Source organism: Cetorhinus maximus, chromosome 2 (assembly GCF_964194155.1).
Source record: "Cetorhinus maximus chromosome 2, sCetMax3.hap1.1, whole genome shotgun sequence".
NCBI lineage: Eukaryota > Metazoa > Chordata > Chondrichthyes > Lamniformes > Cetorhinidae > Cetorhinus > Cetorhinus maximus.
In genome coordinates, this window is record NC_135880.1 from 222,329,696 (window position 1) to 222,342,364 (window position 12,669).

At 40.2% G+C, this 12,669-nt stretch overlaps 1 protein-coding gene across 3 annotated transcripts in view; it reads right to left on the reverse strand.

Annotated features, from left to right (window-relative positions):
- Positions 1–1,265: 1,265 nt before the first annotated feature.
- kmt2a (lysine (K)-specific methyltransferase 2A) overlaps positions 1,266–12,669 on the reverse strand; it is a 147,532-nt gene continuing 136,128 nt past the window's right edge. For all 3 annotated transcript variants that reach the window (XM_078533046.1, XM_078533047.1, XM_078533045.1), the window contains exons 34-36: positions 11,665–11,748; positions 7,421–7,550; positions 1,266–4,645 (exon numbers count right to left, since the gene is read on the reverse strand). In XM_078533046.1, the coding sequence (XP_078389172.1) occupies positions 4,370–4,645; positions 7,421–7,550; positions 11,665–11,748 (490 nt within the window). In that variant the 3' untranslated portion in view covers positions 1,266–4,369. The remainder of the gene's footprint in view (positions 4,646–7,420; positions 7,551–11,664; positions 11,749–12,669) is intronic.

Below are 12,669 nucleotides of genomic sequence, written 5' to 3' on the forward strand. Positions count from 1 at the left end.
TCCTATTGAGTTAAAGACACTTATTGTCAACTTATTTCCTTTTAGTGGGAACTTGAGCCTTGGTAAAATCAGACAAGCCCACACCCGCTTCTGAATGAACACAGTACAGCATTTTTTATTTAGTGACACACCGATGGGGTTTCGGTATAAGTTTGATGAGGGGCAAACCACAGAGTTAACACCCTGGAATCCAACACATTAGGAACTATACTAAATAAACATTGCATTCTAAAAGCATGCCAAAGTCCCCTTGAATCAAGAACCGAATAAACCACTTGTACTCCAAATGTGTAGTGCTTAATCTCGGTTTTGGGCCACTTGCAAATTAAAGGTTTATAACTGCATTCAGAGAATCATATGATTCTGCTCACAGTTTGTGCATTTATTCAACTTGTTTAAAATTTATAGCTTTCTCATTAACTCAATGAAGTTTTTTTTAATATTTCATGGGTTGTGGGTGTTGCTGGCAATGCATTTGTTGCCCATTCCTAATTGCCCTTGAGAAGGTGGGGGTGAGCCGCCTTGTTGAACCGCTGCAGTCTAGCTGGTGCAGGTACACCCACAGTGCTGTTAGGAAGGAAATCTGGGGAAGGGAATCAAAAGAATAATGAATGTCCATACAAATGGGTACCTCAACAATCCGTTCACTCCTTTGAATGGAAAATCACATATTTTTGGGTAGAAGTAAGGGCATTGAAGGCAATCTCTTAAGCCCCAATTATACAACATAGCTAAAGGCTATGAATCATCAACAATACTGCTTTAAAAACCTCCTAACCCACATAATTAAAAATGACTTGGCAGCAACTGCTGCCCATTGTACATGTTTAAATTCTTACTGGGACTGCAAACTGATGCTTTATATATTCCTTCAATTATTTAAGAAAATTAAGATTAACAGAAGTCAAAGAAGATTTAATGAATAAAATGTCAATAAAAACTGGTAAACAAATATTTGCTCCTTTGTTGAAGTGCCCAGCAATGCAGTAGAGGGGTGTGTCAGGAAACACATAAACCAAATTGCCCATTGCTAGTCACGGTTTCTTTTCTATCATGAACTTTATCTGCGGCTGTTTGGTAACACGCAAGCTAACTAAAAACGTAATGACCAACCAAGTTCTTCATAGCTAGATATTGTGCGTCAAACTAGCCAGCAGTCATTAGTACAGCATTTCAGATTCTGTCTTCATGACTGTCAGTGCATACAGAACTACCCCCCCCTCCCCACACCCGCCCCCCCACCCCCCACTCCCCCCCAACCCCTTTCCAGTAGAATCCCCATTACCTGAACATTAACACCACACTCGGAAGGCTTGTCTTCCTTGTGCTGTAAGTATGCTGCCCTGGCGATTCCACCACAAACTTGGTGAAGTGCAATGTCCTTCTCAGGTAAACACTGCTCTTTCTTACATAACAGGTTAATACCTCTCCATGAGCGAAGGTGCCCTCAAGTAACAAGCTGATATCATAGCAGCGAGGAACATGGTCCCAAAAGGCTGGTGGCAGATGGATGTCATTAAGCAGCAGCAACTGAGTGAAGACAAACCCAACATGAAGAAGAAAAATCCCCAACCCAATTTTTGTCCAGAGGTATAACTGAACAGCAATAATGGACAACAAATACCAACACCAGGGAAAAATTCATCCTGACACAGACTTCCATCCATCAGCCTGGCTAGCTGTCAATTATTGCTTAAAGGGGCACCGTCTTTGTCCACGAAGAGGAATGGAAGTGTGGAGAGGGCATGGGTAGGTGACGCCTGTGTTTGTTTTAAATGAAGACTGTGCCCCTTTAAATAAAAAAACAACTTCCTGATCAGCCAAACCGCTCTTTTTTTGAAACTCAAGACAGTTTGGGTAACAGGAGACACATCTAGAATCTGGATAATGGAATACAAGATACAGCTAATAATCTGAACAATGGGAGACATGGAAATACGGCTGTAGTCCGAATGACAGGATACAATGCTGTAGTCAGTACAAACACATTAGTTTTAGCGTCAATCTAAATAGCACGCAGTGCAAAAATATAAGGGATCAAGATCTTCAAACATTAAGTCACTGCCATAAACCCACTTGAGATGCATTCATTTGGTCAAAAAAACTTGCCCATGTTCCAGGAGTCAGCTATTGTAGCACTTTTGTCATTTCAGCAGAAATTATTCCTCAATTCACAAAATAAACATTTTTTTTAAAGAGTTCCCTCTGTCACTCTGATATGGTGGTTAAGTATTTTTTTGGGAACTGGTATTAATTTTTCCACATTACAGTGTAGTACAGCTGTTAAGTGGTGGGACTACCGAAAAGGTAACCTAGAAGTTACCAGTAGATGGATGCTTAATGCGCTGGTAGGCATTCATCTGTTATTTCAGCAGAGGTGTTTAAAGCCTGTGTTAAAAAAGTGGATTAAGGAACACTAGAAGAACTGGTTAAGCATTCGTACACCAGTAGCATTCACGGCAACTTCTAGGCTCCCCAGTTTTAGGTTGAGATTCACTCACGGTCGAATCCAAAACTACTTCATCGTGATCAAATGCCCTAATTTTCAACTCCCTACAATACAAACTTTCCTCAGGAAGAGACTCACTTACAAGGAAGATTAAAGCAAGAAAACCAATACAAACTTAAGTGTAGACTACAACCTCTAGGTTGGATGTTCGACAATATCTTGCCACCTCACTCTCTAACATAAATACATTTTGAAGAATTGCAAACACTGTTCCAGAAGTGCGTTGCTGTTTTTGCAGATGGGGGACAAGGGCTAAAGCTCATCAAGCAAGGTACAGACAAGGTTGAAAAGAGCAGTGGTTAGTTAGGTGGTGTCAAGCTTGGATTTTAGAAGTCTGTGGATTGTAAGTGGAAAGGAAGGTCGAGACGTTTTATCTTCTATTTTCCCCAGGCTCCTTTATACAGTCAAGAGATTATTAAGTAATACCCACCAATGTGGAAGCACTGACTTCCTACCCACCCTGCCCCCACCAATTAAAAATATACAGGTTTAGATTGGTGAAAGGGTCAGATTGTGATTTCTCTCCCCCCTTGCCCCTGCTGTTAGTAAACGGGCGCTATTTAAAGCTTAGAGTTTCATTATCACATCATTAGTGCTTTTGCACAACTAGCGTACTTCAAACAGGTAGTGTCAATGTCCACACTAGCTTCGTGTATTACCAGCAAAGGCTTTTCAGGGATTATTAAATTGAGCGCTCATTGGCAGGCTTTCCTACCACTGGAGAGGTCAGTGTGAAGTCCTCAGTGTACCCTGGTTGCTATTTCCTTCCTCTGTCTCCTTCCATATGGTTCTCTTAATTTCACCTCTGAATTGCCGGTCCGCTAGCAAGTGCAGTACCACTTTGAAGCAATTAAAAATAACCATTTACAAAAAAAGAAATCCAAACAAGTGTCAGGCAGAATTTCTACCCAGTTAGTGTTAATTCTATATTCTGCCATTGTAAATGAGATTCTTAAGGTCAAAAAAAAAATCATATAGTTTTAAACATAAAATAAAATATGCGATAACTGCCTCCTGGAAAGGGTGTAGGGAATTTGCCAGATTGAAGAGATTTTATGGGACTACAGACTTTCCCAAATGCTGCACGGGTACAGCCACGGTTCAGCTCATCTTCGCTTAAAGTAGTTCTGCTATTGAGGATTGGCTGTCACGAGAAGAACAGATTTGAAAAAAAAAATAGCTTTTTCACATTTTAAATCATGATCAAAAGCAAACCACTCCCAGGTCAGAAACTGTATCACACAAAAGATCAAAACTGCATATTCTCCCTGCATTGCCTCTGCCTTTTCCAGTGCACAGCTGTTAAAGATATTAATTTCCCTCACACTTGATCTTTCCCTTTCTTTTTACCAGAGAGAAGAGTCTGCTCAAGTAACCCTGCTGATTCAGGTTGAATTTCAGTTTTAGTTGTTGCCTTGGTACCGTAATTGACTGGGAAGTTGGTTGCACTCACTCATTTCACTCAGAACTCCTACTTCCCACATATGCAACATTTTAGGGATGGAAATGGGGCTGTAGCTGATTAGCACTCTGCCATGCAGTTCTGAAAGTGCTCAGCAGCCAACACTGTTTAGCAATGTATTTTACCATTTCGGCAACAAAACCATAAGATTCGTGAATTTGTTTGAATTACATTTTTTGCCATTAGTCATGGACTCCACAGACCAAATGCCTCCTTCTGTGCTGCAACCATTCTATGACTCTAGTGTTTAAAACTGCTTTAACAATTTTTTTTAATGTTGCAAACTGCAATGCAATTCCACTACCATTTCCATCCCAATATTTTTTCAGGGATCCCATTAAATCATGGCACAGTCACCTCAAGAGGGTTTTTTCACCAGTTACATCTTTTTTTCCCCCTCAGTTCAGGAACTTCCTGCATTTCTTTGCTCCACAGTTACAAGGCAGTTTGTTGCTGGCGTCTTCGATTGGGAACTTGTAGTCGTATGTGAGCTCTTCACCGCGGTAGATCTTTCGCACGGCAAAGATGACAATGTGTTTCTGCCCATCCACATTTATCACCCGCGAGTAGCAGTTGGGTTCACAGGAGTGGTTGATGAAACGCGCCGCATTTCCGTGCATCGTGGCATCCACAACCTCATAATCATCAATACGGAACATGTAACAACCGATCCCCTGTTAGTATAAAAAGGAAACAGAGCAGAGAAAGAAAATTAATACATTCACGTTAGTTTAACCTACAGGCTCACCCCACCTTCCTAAAGATACCTGCTGGGGTACAGTTCCATTGGTATAGCATCCCTCTCTTATCTTTCCCCAGTGTGTGCCTCGATACAAGTGTCAGCAGGGCAATTACCAAAATGAGGATCACAGCCAAGTTTGACACAACTCCCACACAGCGTTCAAACAGTGCACTGTGCAGTTTTGCCTGGAGCAGGAGCCCCAATAAAGTCTTCTCATTCAAAGCCTAAGGTCATGAGACCAACTGTGGCAGCCCAACTGTTGCTTCAGCCAAACCCAGAACCTGAGGCTCTGTATGGTACAGTAAAACACCATGTGGTGCTTTAACCTTACTGGTCCCCTGGGAGATTGAATATATTAGAATAAGGATATAGAGCCATTGGAGAAGGTGCAAAAGAGATTTAAAAGGAGAATACCAGAGCTGATAGAACAGGCTGGGTCTTCAACACATGTCTGAGTCAACAGGCAGAAACCCGAATAGCCTTGGGGACAATGCATATTCCATTCACTTTTCCCTCTGGTACTAAGCTGACAGGCTGGAATTCTTTTCTCCAAAAAAAAGGGGTGGCGGAGGGCTGAGACCTGATTGAGGTCTTTAAGATTGTGATAGGGCAAACAGAGAAGATGTTTCCACTTGTGGGGTGTCCAAAACCAGGGGCCACAAACATAAGGTAGTCATTAATAAATCCAATAGGGAATTCAAGGGAAACTTCTCGGCCACTTAGTGGTTAGATTGTAGAACTTACTATCAGGAGGAGTCATTGCTGTGAATAGCACAGATACATATAATGGGTAGCTGGATAAACAGGAATAAAAAGGGAGAAAAGAATAGGTTATGCTGGTAGGGTTAGATGAAATGAGAAGAGGTTTGTGTGGAGCATAAACACCAGCATGGACCAGTTGGGCCAAATGGCCTGTTTCTGGTCTGTAAATGTTATATAGTTTTGACAAAAAAAAAGGGCTATTGCCGTTGTGCGCATCACTCTGCATATCACAACTACCTGAAGAAAACAAGCCCAAAAAAGAAATTATCCAAACGTCAACCAAGAGGTTTTGCAAGGGGTAAGGACCAGAACACATTCACTGGCTTAATTGACTCAAGTGGAGGTAAAATCACGTAATTGTGCAAGCCTATGAAATATACAAAATAACCTGATCAAACTGACTAACAGAATCAACTCAGTTTCGAAAATTATGTTAATCACAGTTGCAGCTCTAATCATTTGGCTTGCCAGGACTTTTCTCCTGATTAATTAAGGGATAACTAATGTGATTAACAATATACATTTCCATTCCAAATCACAAACTGTCCCTGCCACCCCTCCTCCTCCCCCCTAGTGACATTAGTTAGTTACAGTAAGACATCATAAGGCACAGTTTCATTTTCATTCCCATAAAGCAGGCAAAACTACAGAAGCAAGCAAAAGCGATTCAAGCACTTTTTAAATAAAATTTTATTCAACAAATACAGGAACAAAAGTTTTAAAAATGCATAGCTAGTTGATCTGTGTTGTTACTCACAGGTAGTTCAGTGTCTGGAGCATTATGATGCTTAGCTGCTAAAAATGATGCTGTTAACCTAGTATTTCCCTCAAGGTATTTGATCAGTTAGTTTCTGTGAGCAAGTACTCTAAACAGGCACATCTGAGGCCAAGAAAGGCTGACTACTGGGGGGAGGATTTTGTAGGTTGGAAACTGTTTATAAATTCTGCTGTTCCTGGCCTGGGGATGAGGCCAAGTCATCAAAATCAGAAAAAACAAGAATGGGGCTGGCGTTCTCTCTCCCTTTATATTCTTTAAAGTTTATTCATTTTTGAGCATGAAGCAAGAAGTGACAGACATACCCCAGTCACAAGACTTTTACAGTCTGTGGTGTTTCTCACTAAGGTGTAGGATACCAAGTTTATATTAACAAGGGCACCATCAGCAATGAGTCCAGGGGAAAATGTTACGGGTGACATTTTCACCTATACACAAGACATTTTGTACATTAATAGAGGGATTGATTTTGAAGTTTACAAAAACTCTTGCTCTAATACACTCAATTGATTAATATTTTATAAAAACTCTTGTCGAAATTCAATCATGGTCCCATGAAGCTCGGCAATTTTCTAACAATCTTTGCAATTGAGTGCAGTCAGGCAGTTAAAATACAAGGTATTCTGACATAGAACAACCTTAATCTGATCGCTTACTTGGCTGTTTCAGTGACAAAATAGCATATTCAGGAACCATTTGAGCTCAGGGTAGCAACAAAAGGGAAGCAAAAAAAGGGAATTCAAAGTAATGCCCAGAACAACAAATTATAATAATGCATTCCATTTAAACTGTTAAGAAAAATAGGAATTGCACAGCAAGTGATCCAACACACAAGATAAAGGCTCTCAAGAATTGCCCAGTTTTGAAAATGGGCCACCAGTTCCACAACCAATTTGGTGATCCCCACACTGCATACACTGTACAACAGGTAAAAAAGCATGCACACAAACCAGTTTTTAAAATGAATTGCAAAATTGCTGCAAGTTAAACAACGCAAGCAGATAAGCTGTTTTATGTCACAAGGAAGCCGGTGCGTCGCTGATGCCATAAAGATAGCGTTATTTCAGAAAGGGTTCATTAAACGGCGGAGAAATAACATCAGTGATTCCCACGATGGCTATCCCAGCACCTGTGGTTATTATCTAGCATAAACCTGCACTAGAAACTCACCTTGCTGTCATAATATTTCTCTCGTTTGTCTGTGAGGACAGATCGAATGACATTACCCGAATATTCGATGACCATCTCACCTGCATCAATGTTTCGCTTACAGAAAAGGCCCCGTCCGTGGATTGGTGACCTACAGCATTTACAAAGATGGGGAAGGAAGAAGAAAGAGAGGACAAATCATTCAGTATGAACATCAAACTCATGGCATCACATCAGTTTTATTCTTGGCTGGGTTGAAGTTCTGCTAACACCAGATTCCTTCCTCTGCTATTTTAACTTGCTTGAATGGGATACCTTTCTTAAACTAGCTGACAGATTAAATTCTACAGAAACGCTTTCTCTCGTATGTTATTAATACCACACAGCACAACTGCTACCCAAGAATGCTCTCAACTCCTTCCCCTAATCTGATTGCTTCACAATCTAAGTGATGTGTGGAGTTCAGCTGTTTGACTAATCCAACATATTCCTGGGCAGCTTCCCAAGTTTCACCATCCATAAACTTTAGCTCATCTAAAATGCTCCCCTATCATTCAGTGCTCACTAACCTAAATTGGCTCCCGGTTAAGTAATGCCTCAATTTTAAAATTCTCTTATTGTTTTCAAATTCCCTAATGGCCATGCACCTAGCTCTGTAACCTCCTCCAGCCCCACAACCCTCTTGAGATACCTGCACTCTTCCAATTCTGGCCTCTTGAGCATCCCTAATTTTAATCACTCAACCACTGGCCAGCCTGCCTTCAATGCCTAGGCTCTAAAGACCTCTCCTGCTCTCGCTCCTCTGTTAAGACACTCCTGAAAACCTACCTCTTTGACCAAGCTCTTGCCATCTGCCCTAACATCTCCTGTGGCTCAAAGCCAAATTTTGTTTGACAATACTCATGTGAAGCACTTTGGAACATTTTACTACATTGAAGGTGCTATATTAATGCAAGTTGTTGATGTTGAGGTTCAACTGTTCCACAGCAGTGACCTGTGCAGGCTGGTCTTGGCTCACCTCATGGACCCTTGCTCAGAAGCAGAACGTCAGCCTGCAGAATTGAATGCATTTACATAAAGCGAGTATGGAGGTTTTTAAAAGGATTCTTGCTAATGTCAGTATGATTTTGAAAGGATGAAAAGGTACAATAGCACATAAAAAGCTAAAAAATCCCTCCCGCAATGACAAAAGGAGGAAGCACTTAGTAGTGCTATGTTTTACCAGATCACTGATTTATCCCTGGGGTGAAGAATTTCAATCATTTTGCTTTCCAATTTTTCCTGCCCTTTCTTTAAGGTGCTAACTCACACTGGAATACATATCTATAGGCCCATGCACGTTGAACTACTATGCACAAGTGTGTTCTTTGTGTGTGTTAGCTTAGACAGTGAATGATGGCAGGCTATTCAATCATCAGTGCATTGCAGCTGGGCTCAATCCAGTCCTCACCTGACATTCACACAAACACTTCCAGCGAGGGTTGCTGAACAGTAATCAACAACGTGGACATTGCTTACTTTTATATTTCTTATCTCCGAGACTCTGGGGCTAATTGCGTTAGGTGGAGATTACAAGGTAATTACAAATGAGCAAGGCTATTCAGCCCATTTTTGCCTCATCCATCCAGAAAAACCAAGTGGGGCATTCAATAATTGCTTCAGGAATTCCAGAGTTTATGCCACAGTTATTCTATTCGTTAGTTAATTTCCTCTATTGATCAGTTTTTGTGTCAAGATGCACTTCATGATATCAGTCCTAAGTTTGCTTTTTGGTAGTTTGAACTTATAGCCTGTCCCACTCTCTCAATTTAACATAATTTTCCAGGTTTACTTTTCCATATTTTAGATACATATCTTGTTTACTCCTTTTAAAGCTTTTTTTTAAAGCTTTTTAGCCCATATATCTCCAGTCTTTTTCCATACCTCTGGCACTAGGGGTCAGCCTTGTAGCTCTCCTCTGAACTACCTCCGGTGTTGAATTCTTCTTTTGTGATTGCTTGACAAGAACTGGACACAGAACTTATGGTGCAGTCTGATTCATGCACAATACAATTTGAGTAAGACTTCCTCTGATTTGTACACTACTGATTTGGTTAAATATTCCAGCGTTTTATTTGCTTTGTTGAGTGCTGCTCTGCAGTGGGTGGGCAAGTTGAGTGGCCAGCCAATTTAGATCCTTAAATGCCTCACAACTTAAAACTATTTCAAACATAATTCATGATGAATACATGATGCTCATTTTCCCTTTTTATATGCTGTATTTTACACTTGCCTGAATTATATTTCATCTTCCATAGATCTGCCCATCTACTTGTTTTGTTCAAGTAATTTTATATTTTTGGAACTGCTTCTTCATCATTGCCCGCCCTCCTAGTTTGTCAACATTTGCAAATCTAACCAATTTATGTTGAATTTCTGAATCCAGGTCAATAGTACTCTGTGGCCTATAGCTCTGATAATTACAGCTGTTTTCCACCCCTCAGACAATGCTTTAACTATTCAAAAAGGATATCCTGCATCGCCAAAGCTTTGACCTTAGGTAGTTGCCTTCAATGTGGAATTTTGAGAAATGGTTTTTGAAGTCTGGGTATGCCACATCATGTTCCGCATGGATTGACACAGTTAAAAAAATGTCAGTCAGGTTGATGTTTCCCTTCTAAATCCAAGCTGACTGCTGTTTAATATGTCACTGTTATGTCAACTTATTCCTGATAATCAGTTCCGTGATTGATGATTAATAGATCTATAAATACCATTTACCCAAGGGTTTTTTTATCTGGTTTCAGCATTTTTAGCCTGTCTGTGGCTTCTAGCTCTTTGATATCAGTCATTAATTCTATTTAACTTGTTGATACTTAAAGACAGCAGGCTGTTCATGTACTTGGAAGAGTAATCGTTCAGGATTAGCTGTCTTCTGCTCACCATCTGTTTTAAGCCTTTTTGCATCTTTCCTGATTTTTGTATCGTTTCAGACTGACACATTTTTAAAGTACAAAGAATTTATTTCTGTTATCTTTTACATCTGCAGGTTTCTGCTAGCTAGCACCTCAACCATCATTTTTTTAAAATTCTACAAGTTTTGCTTTTATCTCAATAAACCATTCATTTTTCTCACTGCAGTTTACTTTTATACTAATTCTTGGGATATTAGCATAGCTAGCAAGCCCAGAGTAATTGTAGTAGCTGTTCTTCCTCTATATTTCACTGTTGATTAATTTGATAATCCATTTAGGACCATGCTCGTTTTGTCTAATCTGATGGTTCAAACAGACTGGGGCTAGTACCTGAAAACTTCCTTATTTAAACCATTCAGAATTCTGAGGTTACCTACTGAGTGATCAGAGAAGCTAGATTCCTGTCTTCAGGAAATTAGTGTTCCCTAAGGTGGAAGTGGAAGGGAAACCAATGGAATAAACCATATATGGACTCTGGATGGAGTGGGACTGATCGATTCAATGGTCTGATCTCACTTTGGATGTTTTATCTCCTATAACTTCTCTCTTTGATGGAACCTTTTATGTTTTATAACCTTGCCCTTTTACCTCTGACAATCCATTCTAAACCCAGCCTGGAGTATACTGTCTACTGGCAACTATTAAGGTTCCAAAATGAAATTTATTCTGGCAGCTTCGAATCAGACAGATGCCAACAAATACAAGCTAAAAGATCAAAATCGCCAACCAGAATACAAACTGAGCTGGTTTTACTCAGAAGGTCCTCTGATAAGCAGCTAAATGGATAATCATCAAGATATGCATCTGGAAAGATAATATCAGGATATACACAGGGAACTGGCAACTTATTCATTAAAAAAATCCCTAGGTAGGTAAACCTGTCCACATAATGATTTGCACCAGCTCAAAGTGTGGACCCAATATATCCTTAAACAGCACTGCAGAGTTGAGCAATGCTGAAAATAATCTTATGTTTAGCATTTAAGTAACATAAAAAGATTGTGCGCTTCAAGTAAAGTTCTCCTTCCATGCAGCGCCACATCTTTGTTGTGCTACTATAGGATCAATTAAGCCAAGAATTTGAAGGTCTTATGGAAAGCTTTATAAAAAAATCACCCATTATTGATTTGATCTTTCCTTTGGTGGACTATGACATATTTCAGCTTGATGTAAATTCAACAACACGGCAAATTAACTTTGTGAAAAGATGGCACTAACAATGTAATGGGAGCAAATTTGTTCACTATTCCACTGGCAGCATAAGCACCGCTATAAACCGTGCACACTGCGTAGAAATACTTTTTCTCTTACCGGTAGACACCAACTGCTTCCTTTGAAGTCTTTTTCAAGTGCCTGAATCGCATGGCCATTGGAAGGTCCATGCTGGTTGCCCGTCTATATGTTCAAAGAGAATAAGAAGTTATTACAATGCTATCAGTTCACCATGAGACTCTACAGGGTATTTATATTACACACATCAGCCTCTCCTCAGAAATACTTTCTTGCATTATCAGTAGGGCAAGTGATTTGGCACGGTGCATTATTGTGTAAATTACCACATATCCATGTTGTATGATAGCTACCCCAGTATTAGCATGTTGAATGCAAAATCTCCAAGGCAGTGCAAATGAGCAAACAGAGGCTGCACCAAACCACCTGTCATAACAAATTATTTTCTTTGGATTTTACACTGTTTAAGAGGGGAGGAACAGGTGGAGCAAAATAGAAGCTCAGGGATAGGTGAGAGCTCAGGAGAGATTGACAAAGATGTCATGGACACAAGACAAAGGGAGTGGTAATGTTAAAGACTAAAAATGGTGCTGATAGTGGCATAAAGGCAAGACAAACAGAATGTGTTAATAGCAGAACGAGGGTCAGCGGTCTAAGAAAGTACAACATAGAAACAAGTGACACATGGCCCTGTAAGGGGGGTCGGGGTTGGGAGAAAAAGGATATAACATTTTTATTTAATTAAAAATAAAAATAAGTAAAAATTTTAACAATTGGATTAGAAAAGGGGTAAAGATGGAGGAGAGAGTTCATGGTCTAAATTTGTTGAACTCAAAGCTAGGTCCGGAAGGCTGTAAAGTACCTAATCAAAAGATGTGGTGTGGTTCCTCTAATTTGCGTTGAGCTTCACTGGAACATTGCAACTTGCCAAGAATGGACATGTGAGCATGAGAGCAAGATGGTGTGTTGAAATGGCAAGTGACAGCAAGGTCTGGGTCATGCTTGCAGACTGAGCGAAGGTGTTCCAAAAAGCAGAACCACAGGGCCATTTGTCAGTTGTTTCTATGTTGTGCTTTCACAAAGTGC